The sequence below is a fragment of the Platichthys flesus genome, chromosome 16 (genome assembly GCF_949316205.1).
Source record: "Platichthys flesus chromosome 16, fPlaFle2.1, whole genome shotgun sequence".
NCBI lineage: Eukaryota > Metazoa > Chordata > Actinopteri > Pleuronectiformes > Pleuronectidae > Platichthys > Platichthys flesus.
In genome coordinates this window covers 20,821,999-20,840,782 of record NC_084960.1, presented here as the reverse complement: position 1 = coordinate 20,840,782, position 18,784 = coordinate 20,821,999, and the positions used below count along the sequence as shown (strand labels likewise).

At 39.7% G+C, this 18,784-nt stretch overlaps 1 protein-coding gene across 4 annotated transcripts; it reads left to right on the top strand.

Moving 5' to 3' along the window:
* The first annotated feature begins 467 nt into the window (after positions 1–467).
* On the top strand, positions 468–18,456 carry glyr1 (glyoxylate reductase 1 homolog (Arabidopsis)). 4 transcript variants are annotated; one of them, XM_062407156.1, is made up of 16 exons: positions 468–586; positions 1,924–1,960; positions 2,038–2,117; positions 2,203–2,341; positions 3,378–3,488; positions 5,417–5,500; positions 8,119–8,172; positions 9,340–9,390; positions 9,659–9,732; positions 10,387–10,486; positions 13,601–13,711; positions 13,812–13,913; positions 13,998–14,160; positions 14,246–14,425; positions 14,513–14,637; positions 15,280–18,456. In XM_062407156.1, exons 1-16 carry the CDS (start codon positions 549–551, stop codon positions 15,352–15,354), a joined length of 1,524 nt encoding a protein of 507 aa, XP_062263140.1. In that variant the 5' UTR covers positions 468–548; the 3' UTR covers positions 15,355–18,456. The 4 variants fall into 4 exon arrangements, with proteins under 4 accessions (XP_062263140.1, XP_062263142.1, XP_062263141.1 ...); XM_062407158.1 differs by lacking the exon at positions 5,417–5,500; XM_062407157.1 differs by lacking the exon at positions 8,119–8,172.
* Positions 18,457–18,784: the final 328 nt, after the last annotated feature.

Genomic DNA, 18,784 nt, shown 5'->3' with positions numbered 1-18,784 from the left:
GGCTGTCCATAACACTAGTATTTACAAATGTCATTACTGCACCTCTTCAAGAATGTAAATGTAATAATAAATTGATATATGTTTTACATTTTTTTGAATAAATTAAGACATTTAAAAGCAGCTATTCCAGACAACGACAGTCAGGGAAATTAACAAATGTATTGGTTTATGCTTAGCTTTTCTAAATATTTTTAGTTGTGCTGTGAAATATTAATGTTATATTTATTATTTTGCATTCATCACCAAAGAATTACAAATACGCAGAGGTAGAAAATTAGCAACCATCATATCAGAAAGTGACACAAAAACATTCGGCCATTATTTACATTTGTTTGTGTTGTTGTTGTTGTTGTTGTTGTTGTTGTTGTTCTTTGCTCTTCCTCTAACAAAGTAAACGTCCATCGAATATAGTGCTGAAAGTCAAATTCCTGATTGACACAAGAGCAGAGCGGAAGTGACGTAGGAGGGACGGCTTGTCGTCACATGTGATTAGTGGGTGTGTGTTGTCTTCCTCCTCATTCAGTGCGACGTTTTATTAAAGTTGTAAGATGGCGACGGTGCATCTGAGGATCGGGGACCTAGTGTGGTGAGATCCCATTGAAACACTGTGAAATGACTTCCTATATCGCACTCGACAGTTCCGCGCTTATGTTTGTGTCTGTGGGCTCCGAACAGGCGTAGTTCGCGGACGTGTACGCGCACTTGGTCAGATGATAGTCTACCAAAACAAATTGCTAACTGAGCTGACTCAGCCAGCAGCCGTCGTTAGCTGCTAGCAAGCGGCCAGGCGACACGGAGGCTTTATAGCTGAAGAAAACCGTTTATCCAAACATAGCCTCGTCTGTTGTCGTTTTCTTTCTTTCGACGACGTGTGCATTTGTTTATTTTCGTCCAACACTTCGTATTGTATCGTGTTGTTGAAGTGCTGTGGGCTCTGCTAGCTGCGTAGCTGCAGTGGACCTCCTCTGGTGCTCTGCTCGGCTTCCGGGTGAAGTGTAGCAGCCACTTCTCCGAGCTGAGGTTTAACCCGGAGATGAGGCTCATCTGTGCGGAGAGCGACGACGAACCGGTCGCTCCAGCTTAATGGCGTTGGTATCACCAGGGGAGAGAGGGGCAGGTTGTCCTGTGTAGTGGCGTCCCACGTCCCGAGACATTGCACATTTCCCCATTGCGGAACTAATAAAGGACTTCGTATTAGTGCTTATCAATTTATTTAAACCGTAATAGTCCACTCGTCGATGATGTAAATTACCACGTGATCCTTTTAGGTAAAAATCTAATAAATAACCCGATGTAAAATCACAATGTTTGTATTATCACAAAGCTCCACCGCACCAGCAAGTAGAGCGGCTTGTATTTCTCCTGTCATTGGAAACATCAGCTGTCAGAATTTAATGTAATCACGCAGTTGGCTGTATTAAAACAGTATTCCACTTAACCCGGGCCTGCCCCAAACATGTTTACAGGAAATGCTTGTTATGAGGACACAAAGGCAAACAACCCAGAATGAAACTCACCATGAGATAAACAAACTAACAACTTGTGCCTCACTTTTTATTTAAGCCATTACTGCTCCCCCCTTGTGTTTTCTAGTTGCGAAATACAGTTGACCGGATTTGCTGTCTTGTGTCACGAGAATCAGGATAAACCTGTTTTAGTTTTTTTTCTGATAATACATTTGGTACACATTCAAAACAGTAAGGACTTTTCTTTAAAACACATTTTTAATTCAGGAAAAGAAGCCAAAGGTTTGAAGTCAAATGTCATCCAAACACGAGCAGCTATACCAGAACTTGGACTTCTAAAACCAGCATTTTTTTGTATTTCATCATAAACTGTATTATAAACAAATATTGTTTGTACCAAATATGTTCTGTGGTGCCAGCAATAAAGGCCATGGCTAATGTATCTCTCTTATTCTAGGGGGAAGCTTGGGCGTTACCCACCATGGCCAGGAAAGGTAAGGACAAAATACACTAGCTGGTTCAAATCAATACTACAATTTACATGACACTAAAACCTTTATTCACGTTACAGGTAGTAAGCCCTCCAAAGGACCTGAAAAAGCCCAGGGGTAAAAAATGCCATTTTGTGAAATTCTTTGGAACTGAAGACCAGTAAGTTTGAATTGTAATCTTCTTGTTCTGATTGAGACTGCAGTGTCTTCTCCAGCAAATGTCTAAAAGTTGTGTGTCCGTGCAGTGCCTGGATTAAAGTAGAACAGCTGAAGCCCTATCACGCCCACAAAGAGGAGATGATCAAGATAAATAAAGGAAAGCGCTTCCAGCAGGCGGTTGATGCAGTGGAAGACTTCCTAAAGAAAGCAAAGGGTAAAGAACAGGTGAGACATTCAATTTAAATGTACTCTGCTCTCAATATAGATTATTGGTATACATATTTGCATAATACACACATTTCTGACTGGTGTAGGTTGAAGCCATGCTTGACTTTATGGACATACATACAGCTTGAAGTACAGTGGCTGTACGCTAAAGAAATGCACAGTTTGACACAAAATACCTCTTGCGTGGCACAATCTCGATTATCCTGATGGGGATCTGGAATCTGCACATTCTTGATGATGATTGAAAATATCGATTGAGTAGCTAACAGAGTGAACTGTAACAGCATCATCCTCTGTTTGTATGTAGCCCTGGCACAATTATAAACCTCCATCATGAATAACATGCGTGTTATCTGCTTTATGGATGACACACGTTGGTTAAGACACAGTCTTACCTAACGCATTGATCAGCACAATCTCTTTATTTAGATTTTCTCTTTTAGAAAACAAATCCCTAAAAGTAATCCTAACAGCTGACAATGTTCAGTAAATTCTGATGGATTAGAGTGGGCGCATCTGGTGCCTGATGTATTAAAGAAGTTATCTTGTTACCAAGGTAAACATGACAATCCGTTGCAGTAATACCCAATCCTGTTCTTATGCCACAGCAGAACCATTATAAATACATATAGGGATCATGTTTGCTCATTATCTTCACTGTCGTTCAATCTGCAGAATACTTCCCTTCATTTCAAAGTACCAGAAATAATTGATCAGTAATCAACATAATTCCTAGATTTTGGTCCAATCAATAAGTATGGAAACTTGGGCTGAAAATGAAGAGCAATTAAGTGATGCTCATCTCAGTGACTCCTACTCAGTAGTGGAATTCTCGTCAGGATCAGATTCAGTCTCAGCCAATGTTTATACAGGTGGACTAATGGTGTGTGCAGAACATCTGTCCCCTGCATTCACTAGCTCTTTTCTCTTTCGTTCAGTGTACCCGAACCTGCTCAATCAGGCCGTATTGAAAGCCTTGCCTCATTCAAAAGATGCTGAAAAGGTAGCACTGACCACAAGTGTTTTTTGACAGAACCCAGAGGGTAAAGGAGATTCAAAGGGAAAGAAGACACCTAACAAGCCACTGAAAATACTGGAGGAGGATGATGAGGATCTTAGTGCACTGAAGGACCCTTCTGAGAAGGTCAGTTGGACACCGAAGAGATACAAAAAAAAAAATCTGTCAGCATAAGTTGAAGAGTTTCTCAATATTTGGCATTTAAAAGAGAGGGAAACTCACTTAATAGATTCAGATTTTGTCAGAACTGAGCCACATCCTTTTCCCCCATTTAGATCCTCTCGCTGTCTGAAGGATTGTTTGATTTCTTTTCGGAGAATGATATATGTGACCTATATTTCTATTCACCTTTAAAACAAGATAGACAATAGTCTGATTCCCCAAAAATATATGGTCAAGTCATCCAGTCTCCACTAAGATAACTATGTTAAAAATTAATAAATAAAAGTTATTTTCCACTTCATGGAACTCAACTTTTGCACCGCTCAGACGATGATACTAAATTCCAATTAGCCACCAACCACTGTCAGAGGTTACCAACATTGCTGTTAACTTTGGGGTTTAAAGGGTTCTCTTATTCAGCTACAAGAGTTGTTTATTATAAGCAAGATCATCAGAAAAGTGAAGTAAGTTCTGATTATGAAAAGAAACACTGATACCTGCAGGCTGACTTGGTCACAGTGATATCCAAAAGTGACATTTAACAAATGTATCTACTATCAAATAACTACAATGAGAACAACGCAAATAATTTTAAGAGTCTACCAAATGATGCCCTGTAAATGAGCATAGGGATTTTATCTCTAAGTTATTCTGCTGAGCTTTTTTTTATCTCTTATTTTCTGATGATGAACAAACAATCATAAACAGAAGCTTAGTTGATGTCAGAAGAGAAGAGTAGTTAATGTGAAATGAGCTCAGTCTGACATCAGAGAGTTTATTTGTTCTGAGCTGCACTGACTCTAGTTGTCCAGTGAACTGATTGATTTTTGTATTATTTCAAACTTAACCTGCTGGTGTTAGCAGATTAGCATAAAGTGCACCAGCTTCGTGGACGGAAGAAAAATACTCAAACCTAAAAGTACCACTATTACTACAGGTCTGGATTTATATTACCGACCATAGGACAGTCTGTGCTTCCAGGCCTCATTAGTATTTACAGATTTGTCAATGTCAGGCAGAAGTGGGAATAGAACACACAGCCTCACAGTGCAGGGGAAATGAACAAGATTTAAATAGCATTGCCCCTTCTTCAGTTCTGTCCTGGCGTTGATTTCTTTAACCATACCACAAGACTGGTCCTGCAGGGTTTTGTTCCACTTAATAAACACTGTCTGCAGGTCTTAAAGACTCAAATTGATTTCATAAACATTTATCCTCACTGTTGCGGTCATGGATTTTACACTCAAACTAAAGTTAACTTTGAGGTTGCAAGCTGTCACCTATAAAGTGAATGTGGATATATATAATTCAAGTGATAAGGTACACTAACCATAGTGCTCTAAAGCGGTAAATGTATTGTTGTATACTAGTGAAATGTAGTGTAAAAGCTGATATGATGTTAAATAATTTCTAGACTGTTAAAAACCACAAAAATACAAAGAAAGAGGCTGAAGTACACATTTTGTCAGGTTTCATCAGTTATATTTTTTTTAGCATTCTGTTCCTGCATTAGAATTGTCATCAGCTGTCCTCCTCACAGTATGTTGTTTTCAAAATCCAGTTTTTTAATTCCTCAGTCATCTGCACTTAATAGGATTGTCTACCAGCGTGATACCTGCAGTATCACAGCAGCAGGGGCGGATGTTGCCAGATCAACAGCCACCTGACATCAGTAACCTCGCCTAAAGGGGTTTCTCCCCTGTCTACATTAATGCAGATCAGGGCAGTTTTGTGTGTCCAGGGATTTCTACCTCTGCCCTAAACAGTGGAGGTGAATGGAATCCACTCAACATTGTCTCTCCTTACAAGTGAAAAGTCCCCCACTACAGTAGACCAGCAACAAATTCACCCTTTGATTTCAAAGGTGAATATGTGTCTCTCTCCTCCTTAAGGACTTGACTGACTCTGACCCCGAGCCATCCACTATTGAGAGGCTGGGGGCTGGACCTGGCTCAGGATTCAATTGGGAAAGCAGTGTAGGTGAACCCCCCCGCCCCCCCTCTCCAACAAAGCCTGCCTTACCTTGCTGTTCTTCTACCTGAACTTTAACCTTTGGCTTTACTCACCAACAACTGCTGACTTTTCCCTTCTGACCTGTTGGGTGCACACTCTGGACACCTCAACAACTGTCTATTTGACATGTGCTTCTGAGATGGTCAACAACTCTGGATGTGGAGACCCAAAAGCAGGCTGAGGTTTGGTTGAGTTGACCTGATTTCCAGGTTAGCCTCCTGCCTTCTATTAGCAGCCTGCTCGTCAGGACCAGGGTTGATGACCATTCCTGGATAAACTGTTCTGAATTGTATGATCACCAGGTTTGTGTACGTGCATGTAAACAAACATTGCAGCTGCAAATACATGAGTCATTAACCGGTCTTTTTAATGTCAGTAGAAACAGTTTCACACAAATGGTTGGTTCACTTAACGCACAAAAACTACATAGAACTTAGCAAGTCCAAAAGGTCTAAATGTTTAGGATTATAAATAATATATATTAAGAATAATAATCATAAAAATAAAAAAACGTGACTATAGAAACTACCTTTTTATATGCAAAGACAAATTGGTAGTTACATGTTTACTTAACTTAAATATAAAAATAAAATGCAAATCTCTACATAACTAAATCACACAATTAATAAACCCTAAACCAAATACAATAATTAAACATGTGTTGGATGTCAGTACAGCAAAATAGTCCAAACTCGTCATCAACTGTCAACTGCCGGCTTATTTGCTCGTCATGAGGCCACACAAGCAGTCAAACACTGAGCATCCCTCTACTTTCAAATGTATCAATGTGATTCAGGGTGCTTCATTAAATTTTTTCATGTAGAGAGGGTGTTGCCACCAGAGTTGAGTGTAATGTACACTACATATGTGCGGCGCTGTTTGTGTTGCCAGTAAGCAGTTAACCGTTTCAGTCACAGCTCAGAAACTGAAATGTGGCTCAGAAATGTGTGTTGGGGTTAGGTCTGGTACCACCGTGTAATGTGCCCTGGAAGGCCATTCAAAACCAGACACAAAGAATCAATATGTTGAAAGACTGACTTAGATTGTGGTAAATGCAGTGTAAGAGTTTTGGGCCATCAGGCCACACTCATGGATACAAATATTTGTAGTGGCATAATGTACCTACATAGCTTGTGTGCAACATTGTCTTGGGATTGCCAGACCTATTATAAGTAGTTATTGTTCATACTGGAAACAGTGCATCTGCCCTGCTGCAAACCCTTTTGAATGTAGATTTTGCGTCATTCAATACAATTTAATTCAACAAGTAGAGCTTGTACTGCTGCTTCATTGATTTTGAATTGTATCAGCCCATATGTAAAATATAACCATTTCCTCTACCTCTAAAATGGATTTTAGTCTGCTTAGTCCGTAAATGTTGTTTAGTGGAACTGTGAAAGCATGTAATTGTGTATTTAGGAATCATTCAAACCTAACCAGTTTCCACTTGAATGGGAAGAAGCAGATAATGGCTGGTTGTTTTGGTTGAATGTGTCATTTTAAGTAGAGGTGCAGTGTATCTGAAGTTACTGGAATCAAAGTTGTTTGGTTTCGGAAAACACTGTTAGACACCTTTTTTAATTTGTAATTCCTTTTCACTGTTTGGCTAGAAGAGTATCAGATCAGTGTATGGTCTGTGGAATCAACTGATGTTAAAACAGAAATTGTGGACATTACCAGTGAAAGCAACTTCCCAGTTGTCAGATGAAGAACTTTGTTTGTTGGAGCTCTGGCTCTTTTGAATAGAAAACTGTTTGTTTACCTGTTGTGAGACTCCACATTCAGCCAATGAATATACTTTTTTTTATATAACAATGAATAATGAACATAAACATTTCGCATTAGTGTTTCTGTTTATTGTAGTGCATTGAGGAGAGTTTAAAATGGTCTTTCATGATCAACACTTCCGGGCTTAGTCCCATTTTTTTTATCTTTGTATGAACTGCTTACCAGAAACTGCATGGAGTTTTCTTACCCATCTATAATCAAGGGTAGAGTAGTTTAAAGTTGAGAATATTGTTTCTTCTTTTCACTTTCAGAAATTCCCAGACTTTCATCAAAACTCTGCTCTCTCCCAACAGCCCCAGCTCAAGTTCAGATTTGACTCTGCTCCAACTCTAAAGCCGTTTTCAGACATGAACTCTGGAAAATGTCCAGACAACTGGGTTGAATGCGTCACCTTAGTCCGAGGACACAGCATCTACTCTAAAGAAAGAATTTGGTCTGAGTGATCGAATCTCAATGTGTCTTTACCCATCCACCTTAAATCGGATCATCCAAGACACTTGTGAATGCCTCGTGTGAACAGGGCCATAGCGCAGACAACAGGTATGAGCAGGAGCAGAGAACATTTGCACTTGAGCAGAAGGTATCTAAAAGAGGGCAAGGTTTTTAAGGCAAACATCAGATTGTCAGAACATGAAATGATGCTCTTAAAATTAAAAGCCATGCTCTTGGAAGACGTGTAGGAAAACATGGCGCACTGTAAAAAGAGCCCTGACATGTCAGCACTATGCAATGCAGGCTCAAGGGGCTCTATCCATAGAGAACACTGTCCCACTGAACTCTTGTTCTGTTGCAGCCTGTAAAGGACGACCCACATTTCCATCACTTCCTTCTGAGCCAGTCTGAGAAGGTACGAGGAAACATGCTGCCCAACACTGTCACTTCTACACCTTTTCTTTCCCTTTCACAGGGAGGAGTTGTTGTCTCAACCTGAACATGAAGATATTTTCTTGTTTTTATTGCAACCGACCAATTTAAGAAACGTATTAGACAGTATGTGGTGATCAGTTTTGATATTGGGGTTACAAACACATCAACGTACGGACACTGAGAAGCGTCAACATAATTAAACTCTAGGAGGCAGATGACATCAGCCGAGAAGACGGCCCTTTAATGTAGACCAGGAAGAATTTGGGTATACACTTCTTAAAGAATGTGCCACGTTCGTCTCAAACCACCTCTGAAAGTTGACTGAGGGATCAGATCTCGGGATGCATTTGAATGTGAACTGAACTTAGTGCTCACCATTTGGGATCAGATCGCTCAGAGTGAATTCTAATACCAGATCTGAGCGGGGTCTCTGACATTCTGTGGGCTTGAGTTTGGCTCTGAATTTGTCAGCTTGAATCTGATTAGATCAGTAGGGAAGTTAATGTAGCACGTAATGTTATCTTGGTCTCTTCTATCTAGACACACCCAACTACATGCCAATAGCTGCAGTGTGATCCCCCCACCAGAAACTTGCACCAATGTAGGCCTGTAGCAGTTAAACCGAAACAGCCTGCAGCTAAAGTGATAAATCCCCCTCCTTTTTCAACTTACAGGGGATTTGCTCAATGCCACCTCTACAATCGGCACTCGATACAAAACACTGGCGCAGTTGTAACAATGTTTATTTATATAGCACGTACCACAAACTAGTGGTTACTGATACACTAGTGCTCTGCAAAGGACAGGCATAAGGCAAGAAAATAAAGTCAAACAATGTGGATAAATAATAATAATAATAATAATAAACATAAAGAGCAGAAGTCAAAAAAAACTTTCAATAGAGGGCTTATCTCCACCAAAGCCAAACAATCCTAAACTTGTGTCACTTTTATAATGGAAAAAGTTGTGTCCAGCAAAATGCATAAAACTCATAGATGTTCACACCATAAATATGTATTTTCTATTAATATGCACGCATAATTTCCTGAGAAAATAATAGAAATATCTAACATTGTTGAGGAAAGTGATCAAACGACCCACCTGATCCACACCTCAATTGAATGGTTTGTTTCCTCCCTGCCCACAGCCAGCCTCATCAATGGAACCCATCAGCAAACGCCTGAAGATCATTGAAGAGGTAAAGTAAAATCATTTTTGTTACAGTAACTGGTAAAATGTTTAAACTTTAATAATTTGTTGATACAGTACCCGGTAAAATGTTTAAACTTTTAGAGATTTACTTGAACCATCTTTTTACTTGTAGCAGTTGATTGGCTTTACATTTCAACTGTAGTCTTTGAAACAATTTCACATTATCTTAAGCATAATGTGTCGCAACACGTGATTCGATTTTGTCCCGTTGATTATGATATTGACAGTTTTATTACTCTTATGTTTTTGTGAAGGACACAGGGTCAACATCTATCCAAGCAGCCGACAGCACAGCCATCAATGGCAGCATCACACCCACAGATAAAAGGTATTAACACATGCTGACTGCAGCATTACTAAACACCAATTATTAAAATAACTAAATTGAGCTGTAAAGCCATATCTGCAAATGCGATGAGAGAAATAACTTGTCAGAGAACGTTGATGCATCAAGTCTACATTACACTCTTTGCATAAGACATCTGCTGCGGTATGAGTTACTGACAAATGTCTGATATTCTCTCTCAAATAATCATAAGAGTGATCTGCAATTAGGAAACAAATAAAAATTGACTGTAGGGCCAGGCGCCTCACATGACGCCAGGAACACACCAGAGGCAAAAGTGCTGCGAGGTGAAAATTCGTGTGAGAGCAGCCGTCGACCGTTATTATCGGAAGCGCACTTCTCTGCCTTGGTCAGCCCGCAAATCTGCTTCTTCTGCTACTTTGCAATCCGTTCAGTTTAGGGGTTTGGGGGGGAATGATGATGGTCTTCACAAGTGACTGACCTACGCAAGCCTATAGCCTATATCTGCAGGGTTTCATATCCTGCACTATTGCCATATTATTGGCTGAATGCAAAGTAAGGCAGATGTATAGGTTTTCTTAATAAATTACTCTGAGTGTAAATGAATGTTAGTGTTTCATTTTATTATTTGTTTACTTATGTTTTAACATTTTTCTTTTTGATTCGTCCCTCCAGGATAGGTTTCCTGGGTCTGGGGCTGATGGGCAGTGGAATAGTGTCTAACCTGCTGAAAATGGGTCACGTGGTCACTGTGTGGAATCGCACAGCAGAAAAGGTGCTTACAGTCACTGTCACATAGGAAACCTCACCATCACTGATTAACATCTTTGATTTGATTTAGTGTTAATTATCTCTGTCACATTTCACATTTTAAAATTACTTTATTATTATTATAATATAAAGATCAGTGTTTCCCCCCAGGATGTAGCAGTTGTAGCAGTGACGGTAAAGAAATTTGGAACAATGTTTATATTATAGAAGAATTATATACTATCGAAACATGGTTCCCATATCCAATCCACTTCATTGCACCTCTGAATATACTGTTGTATTATATGTGGAGCTAATTGCTGATTGCACTTCTTGTTAGACCAGGGGTAGGCCACCTTTACTATGGCAAGAGCCATTTCGCCCCCTCTTCCCCCAAATGAAATCAGTCTGGAGCTGCAAAACATATTTGATAACACAGGTTATAAAGTTAAATATATAGTTATCCAATATATTTAAAAACTAGTTTGTTGTATTTATTAAATTATAGAACGACAATTTAAAAAAAACTTTTGCTATATTTGTTTGGTGTAAACTATATTTGTTTGGTATAAACAAATACCTAAGTTTACACCAAACTCTTATGAAGAGTAGAGCAAAATACCAAAATGTGTAGGCCTATCTTGAAATAAATGAAACACAGAACTATGATTTTTTTTTTTTTTGCTCATCTCCAGCTTGGTACTTTTCAGCAAATGCTGTGTGCTTGCTCTGGAAATGTCTTTAAGCGTTACATATTTTGTTGTCAGCCACTGAGCAGCTGCTTCATGTGAACGAGCTCTGGGCTCACTGTGTGCGTCTCTGAGCGAGTGAGCGGGGCGGAGCCCTGGGGCCTGTGTGCTCGCGCACACACACACACACACACACATTCGCCCGGTCCCGGTATTTCATGACGGCCTGATACGATGATTATTTAAAAAACTGTTTCGTTAAGTTCACCGTTCGCGACAAATACACGCAACATGCACAACACTGTACAGGGAGCCACTTCAAAGGGGCTGAAGAGTCGCGGGTTGCCGACCCCTGGGTTAAACCCACCTAATTTTGTTTGATCATGCCTGTACTATGTAATGACGATAAAGTGAATATAACGAATTTAATCTACAGTCATTACAATCATAAATACAAAAGATTAAGTGACAAAAAACTAGATTATAGATACAAATAAAATAGTCAAATTATAACATTCTGCCAGTAAAGTGAACAGACAAATAAAACTAAATTGCCAAAATCGTCCTTGTGTATCACGGAAAATACTCAAATGGAACAAAGCAGTATTGCATATTATGAGCAACTACATTTCTGTCAGTGTTAATTTTGGCAGCTATTTTTGATTAAGTCTTAGTCTTTTGACGAAAATGCATTTTAGTTTTAGTCACATTTAGTCATTTTTATCCTTCTTAGTTTTAGTCTAGTTTTAGTCGACTAAAACGAATTCCATTTTAGTCTAGTTTTAGTCACATTTAATAGCCAAATTAAACTCCTTTTCTATAAAAACATATAGCTGCAGCCTAATAGCTGGGCGGGGGGCGGAGCCTCGGGACCAGTGCGCTATCTGGGAGCGCACAGACACACACACACAGACTCACTCGCCCCCGCTCCTGCTACTTTATGACGGCCTGATACGATGATGTTCAAAAAACTATCGTGACTTAGTCAACCACCAACATTTTCGTCTCGTCTCGTCAACGAAAGTTAAAAATAGATTTAGTCCGTTTTAATTTCAAAGATCCGTTTTCGTTACGTCTTCGTCTCGTCTTCGTCATGCAAAAAAGGTCGTTAACGAATATATTTCGTCATCGTTTTCGTCAACAAAATTAACACTGCTGACCGTTCTTGTCTTCCTTGACAAGAACACCCAGCAATTGTATGGTAAAAACTAATCAAAGAAGGGCCACGCAGGTGTGTGTGTAATGTGCAATTTACCGAGGTCACCAAAGTTATCAAGTTCATTTATCGTATGATAAGTCGATAACTCTCACGAGAGGCCTCCTTGGTGCTTGTTTTTATGAAATGTATGTTCCGCCACTGCTAAATGCATGTTGGGGTAACACTGGATTCAAGCAGACTATGCGTAGACTTGAGTGAAAGTCAATACTACTCATTCCCAAAGGCTGAGAGACTAAAGGGTGAAATGAACAACAAGTAGCAAAGGATTTATTTGCAAGCCAATTTAACAAAAACTCTCCTTCGTAGAAAGGCTTGCTAGCCGTTGCTATTTCGAATGCCACCAAAAAACTTGCCTTGGTAGTTGACTCTTGAATCGCAATTTGTCGGTGAAAAAAAAAGTTGCTGAGTCTGTAAATTAGCCGCCAACCTCTGAGGCATAGCTACCAGTTCTTGTGTTGACTGCTTGCTAGCGTAGTTAGCATGATTTGTAGCAAAGTGACGGCTGATGTTGCCTTGAAAACTGCGAAAGTTTCTCGGCCACTCCGTGCTAAACACTCTGCACTCATTGTCCATTTTTTGTTTCCTTGATCCGCTCATTTTACAGAAGGGCTCACAGGTCAAATTGAAAAAGTGAAGGGAGATCATGTGCCCTTTCGAGCCCTATACACCACACTCCCGGTCAAATTTAATTTAGCTGACGCTTTTATCCCAAGCGTCTTACAATAATTGCATTCAACCCGAGGGTACAAACCCAGAACAACTAGAAAAAATAAAGTACAATTTCTTCAAATGTTTTATATTTGGACAAGTTCGGCGGACCGTACTTTGACCATTTCAGGTCTAACACAAGACAAACACAGAAATGAAATAAACAAAGACTACAAATATCGTTGGATGAATGAGAAATGCGACATGTAGACGACATCTGCAAAGAAGTGAAAAGAGTGTTTGTGATGAGGACCAATGCTGGTGTAGATTGTGGAGTAAACAAAAAATCTCACCGTGATCTCAGCAGCAGAATTGATCAGTTACTTCCTGCTGCCTGCTGGGCCACCTCTCACCTGAACATTCCAGAGAAGTGATTGTTTTAGTTTTACACTTAAAATGTCCATCAATGTAGATGCAGCCAAAGGCAGAGAAAAAGAATGAGGCTGCTTTTTCGTGAACTGGTTGAACAATCATGTCAATTAATTGTTTCTGCCGCTAATGACCCTTGCCCGCTCTATTTCAGTGTGACCTGTTCATTCAAGAGGGTGCCAGGTTAGGTCGAACTCCTGCAGAGGTGGCTTCCACGTGTGACATCACCTTTTCCTGCGTCTCAGACCCAAAGGCCGCCCGGGATGTGAGTATCATCTCAACAACACAAAAGGGCTTACTGCTGGGTTGTGTATTGCTGGATTCTGGGTAAAACCCTTTCTACGCCTGTATTTGTTGCTCTGCAGTTGGTGCTCGGACCCAGTGGGGTGCTGCAGGGAATCAGGCCAGGGAAATGCTATGTGGAGATGTCCACTGTTGACCCAGAGACCATCACAGAGCTCTCACAGGTATGCACCCAAACACATATTCCAAATGATAAAATAATAAGCATTTCTTCTTTAAAAGTTCCTTTTTCAATGTTTGAATTTGAGGTGATCACGTTGCGGGGCGGCCGTTTCCTGGAGGCTCCAGTGGCAGGAAGCCAGCAGCTCTCCAATGATGGGATGCTGGTTATCGTGGCAGCTGGTGACAGGACAGTCTATGAGGACTGCAGCAGCTGCTTCCAGGCCATGGGAAAGACTTCCTTCTTCCTAGGTATGTTATCTACATTCATATTTTGGGTTTAGACTGTTCCGTATTTCTCTTTTTCTTTATGTGTCAAAATGTGTTTTTAATCAAGGTGAAGCAGGGAATGCAGCGAGGATGATGCTGATCCTCAATATGGTGCAGGGCAGCTTCATGGCCACCATTGCAGAGGGACTTACTCTGGCCCAGGCAACTGGCCAATCACAGCAGACCTTCCTGGACATCCTGTGCCAGGGCCAGATGGCGAGCACCTTTGTGGACCAGAAATGCCAAAGTAAGTAATTTGGCATGAAAAGCTTAAAATAATGTGAGGTATTTTTGAATGTAATGATATAATAACATTTCCTCCTGCAATTTCCAGATATTTTACAGGGCAACTTTAAACCAGACTACTATTTGAAACATATTCAGAAGGATCTGAGGCTGGCCATCTCCATGGGCGACATGGCCAACCATCCAACCCCAATGGCTGCGGCTGCCAATGAGGTACCACTCTGTTCTTATATTTATTATCAATTTTAGGTGGATCGCTTTTTTAATGTCTTAGAATTATTTCTTTACAACAAAACAACTTTTCTTCTTTGTTTCTGAGTTGGTGATCAAAGACTGCCTGTCTCCTTTCAATACACATGGATATTTGTTTGTATAGTTGAAATTTATCAGGTAGATTTCACTGACTGCTGAAGAAACACTGAATTTATTAGGAAACATTGTAATTTCCTAGATGAAACGAGCTGGGTGGGGGTCTTGTTCAAAATACACGATTTCCAAACTAAACGATTTTCACTCTTCAGATGTAGCCAAAGGTACTCACCAACATTTTGCAAGCTCTGATTTGAGTCTTAAACAACTCCAGTCAATCTGAGTACATGATGGGGGGGATGGTACATGTAGTGGCGAGATTTTGTTTTATACACTTCACATGCTCATATTAATTGCATTAGGTTCGGTTTGGGCTCGGTTAGTTTTCTAGGGTTCAAATGTGACTGGAGGTTATCAGTATCCAAGTCGTCTACATAGAAGACCGCTCAAGCACAGTCAGTCGATGACAGTTATGAAACCTGCAACATTTTAACAACACTCTGCAATGCAACTAAAACTATTGTTTTGCTTTCTTTCCCTGTGCAGGTTTACAAGAGGGCTAAGGCACTGGACCAGTCAGACAATGATATTTCTGCAGTCTACCGGGCCTACATTCACTAGAGTGGGGTGTGACCTATCCCCTGGACCAGTCTTTAATCCCTTATTTCTCCATTATTTGCTGAGTTTTATTTACAATTCGAGTTGTTTTATTTTATTTAGCCCCAATGGCAGCCATGTTGCTTGCCCACGAGTCATCGCTTGTAATTCATTTTTTAGAGGAAACCTTGAGCATTGTACTGACTGTACTGGGGGAATATACCCTGTTATGGTGTGTTCAGAACAATCACAAAGTCGATTTTTGCCAAATGCGAGTTTGGCCCCTTGACTGATTGTGGAGTGACTGGAGAAGGTAGAGAAGGGTTGTGCTGACTTTGTTTGTTGTAAAGAAAAATGATGGCTGTATTCACATTAGTACTTCCAGATTCAACCTGGTCCTCCTACTCTTGCTGTTTCTATAAAGTGCAGATTTATTATAGAACTCACTGTCCACAGACGACAACAATAATTATGTCCATTTCTTTTGCTCAAATTGAACGTTCATGTGAACCGGCACAAATTTGCCTCACTGCTTGGATTTAGTATGAAATCACAGCATGGGGAAATTATTTTGATCTGAACACACCATGAGATTGCTACAAACGAGGTTGTGCTACTGCTGTGGGAGCAGTTTGTCTGGTTTCTGAGAACTCAAAAAAAGGAAAGGGGTAGAAGTAACACAGGGTGTTTGGGGAGGTGGTCGGGGCATTGCTACTGTGAAGAGCAGCGTGTCAGACTGAGTCCAGCGAAACTGCTGTCAGGTATAGTGGATACAGAAACCCTAAAGATTTTTTTTGTTAATGTGCAAATGAAGAGTTTATTTAATTGAGTGTAATATTTGCTTTTCTTTTTAATCGTCCAGAATTCCATGAGAGAAAAACACCAAGAACATGCCACTGCATTGCCTTAATATTGTAACCCCTCAAGTCTTTCAATGATAGATGTATTTATTTGTGCTTTTTTCCAGGTCTTCTTGGTGCAGTATCTTCATGGCTTGTTTCTGTGTTTGATCACATGATATATGCTTTTACGTTGGTGTTATTGATTACTCTTTCTTGAAGCGGTAAAGGACAGCAACAGATGTGTGAAGGCCTTAAAATGCAGTAATAATTGAAATGACTCAAGACTTGAGGTTCCCACATAACCCCTTCATTGTTTTGCTTGGAAGAGTTCTCAGTTCGACAGTTTTTTTTCTTTATTTTTTAATATATTAACCTGTAACGAGATGAATCCACTTCTTGAGTTGCATTTTAACTGAAGTTCATGATTTAAACCCAAGTGTCATGTTGTTGTTTCTGCTAAGTTATAAGTATAAATGGCTAAATTCTGAAGGCCAAGATTAGAGCATCAAGGGGCAAAAATCGCAGATTAAAAGACAAACTAATGAAACAGTTTAATGTGGTTCAGTGGTGGGAATGTTTCAATAGTCTTAAAGACTGGCACTGAAATAAATAAAACATCCTCAGTTCACTTTGGACTATTATTGATTAACTGTTTTATCACTCTAGCACACACACAGACAAACACTTAAACCTTACTGTTTGTTCCATTTCCATATTGTTACTTTTTCATTTCTTTCTTACATCGCCCACCAAAACACTTCAGGTAAAGTACAGTGAGGGGCCGTTGCTGATCACATGATAGAGAGGGTCCATCTTGGACCCTCAGTTCTGGAAGCTGACTGATTGAAACATCAGCAGTATTATCAGCTGATAAAGGCTAATTACAGATTGATTCAATCAACCCATGTCAGTAAAGAAATACTAAAGAGATCACTTTCACTGACTACGTGATCTTAGTACTAATATATTCAAATACAATAAAGGGCTTATTGTAACACAAATTTACTGAATCGTTATTTAAGAAATCTTTTGCTTGTTCAGTAGCCAATATGAGCAGATCTAGTTTATGAACTGAAATGTTCACGTTGATCTGAACTAAGACAGATACCGACGTGTTCTACTTGACTCTTTTGATGAGTTTGATCAGGTTGGAGCATGTTCTGTACTTAAAGCTCTCGGCTCTCTGTCAGTATGTGTCACATCCCAGCAGATCCAATCAGGCTGTTCTGATAATAAGTCTTACTTAAATTTACTTAAATGTAATTTACGTTCAACAAGTTTTCCGTGGTGGCCTGTTTTGAAAAGGATTTTAAATCCTGGACCTGTGGAGACCTCTAGGGTGAAGCATGAATCATGCCCGATATCAGTCTACAGATGCAAATAACAATGTCCGACATATGCAAAGACACATGTTGTTGTGCATGCTCAGCCACAGGTGTTCTATCCCTGCAAGATGGAGTTCATTAACTGCAGATATTTGTTAGAATACTTGCAGAGTGAGTTAGGAGTGTTACGCCTCGTTCCTTGTTTTGTTTATCATCAATTTGTACTTGTACTTCAGATCTAATCTGCCCTGTGTGGTCACAGGAAGTAGATACAGGAATGGGTCTTTAACACGATTGCGATACAACTGCATATCTGTCAAACACAAATAAATAGAGGAGAAATGATCACCATTGTTCGGCCCCACTGTCAATTTGGGGTTTGTCACCGAGTGATTCTGAACAGGAGCTGCCTGTAGGCCTGTTGCTCTTACACCAACATGAAGACAGTGAAGTGTGAGGTGTTTGAGCAATTAGAGAAAAGACCTCTGTTTTATTCCTTTACTCTTAACAAGTTGAAACTGTAAATAACTTTCTTAAAGAGTTTCTCTCAGCAAGATCATTGTTTTGTTTTACTTTAATCCAGAACCTGTTTTGCCAAACGAGTGATATTTAAGGCGTAAAGAAGTGTTTTAGGAGACGGATGTAAATAGCATTAGTTTAAGTAGGGTTTCTTTTATATCTACAATAACTTGGATTAATGAAGGCAACTTCGTTTTGGTTTGGACTCTCAGAGTGACAGCTTTTTGGCTTAATACTGTGGATTGTTAAAGATTAATTGGTTTATTCATATGTGGTTTATTATTAATCTGGTTCATCATTGCAATTAAATGACAATTACTTGAATCCTGTTGAAAGAAGGAGGGTGTAACTTTGGTTCTGGGGAAATGTTTGATTTTGTGTACATGTGGAGATATCAAGACTTTTGTGCTGTTTAATAAATTCTCTCCTGATTACTGACATTTGCACGTTTAAGAACTAACTGAGTTTTGATCTTGCTCTGGAGATTATATCTGATCTATAATATTTGCATTTCAATTCCACACAAAACCTTCCAAAACACAACAGTTTTACAAAACAGGCATATTTTCATATTTTTGACCTTGAATCAGTTGATCACTGTTACTGACGCAGCATTTGCTGGCGACTATTTTCAGCAGTGGATTATTCTCTAGTGAGTATTTCTAACTGAAGGATGGTGTGTGTGGCACTGACTCATAATAAACTAATGTGTGAGTTAATGAAGGAACAGTGAGGCTCACAATTGTGTCTAGCATAGGTTTTGGCAAT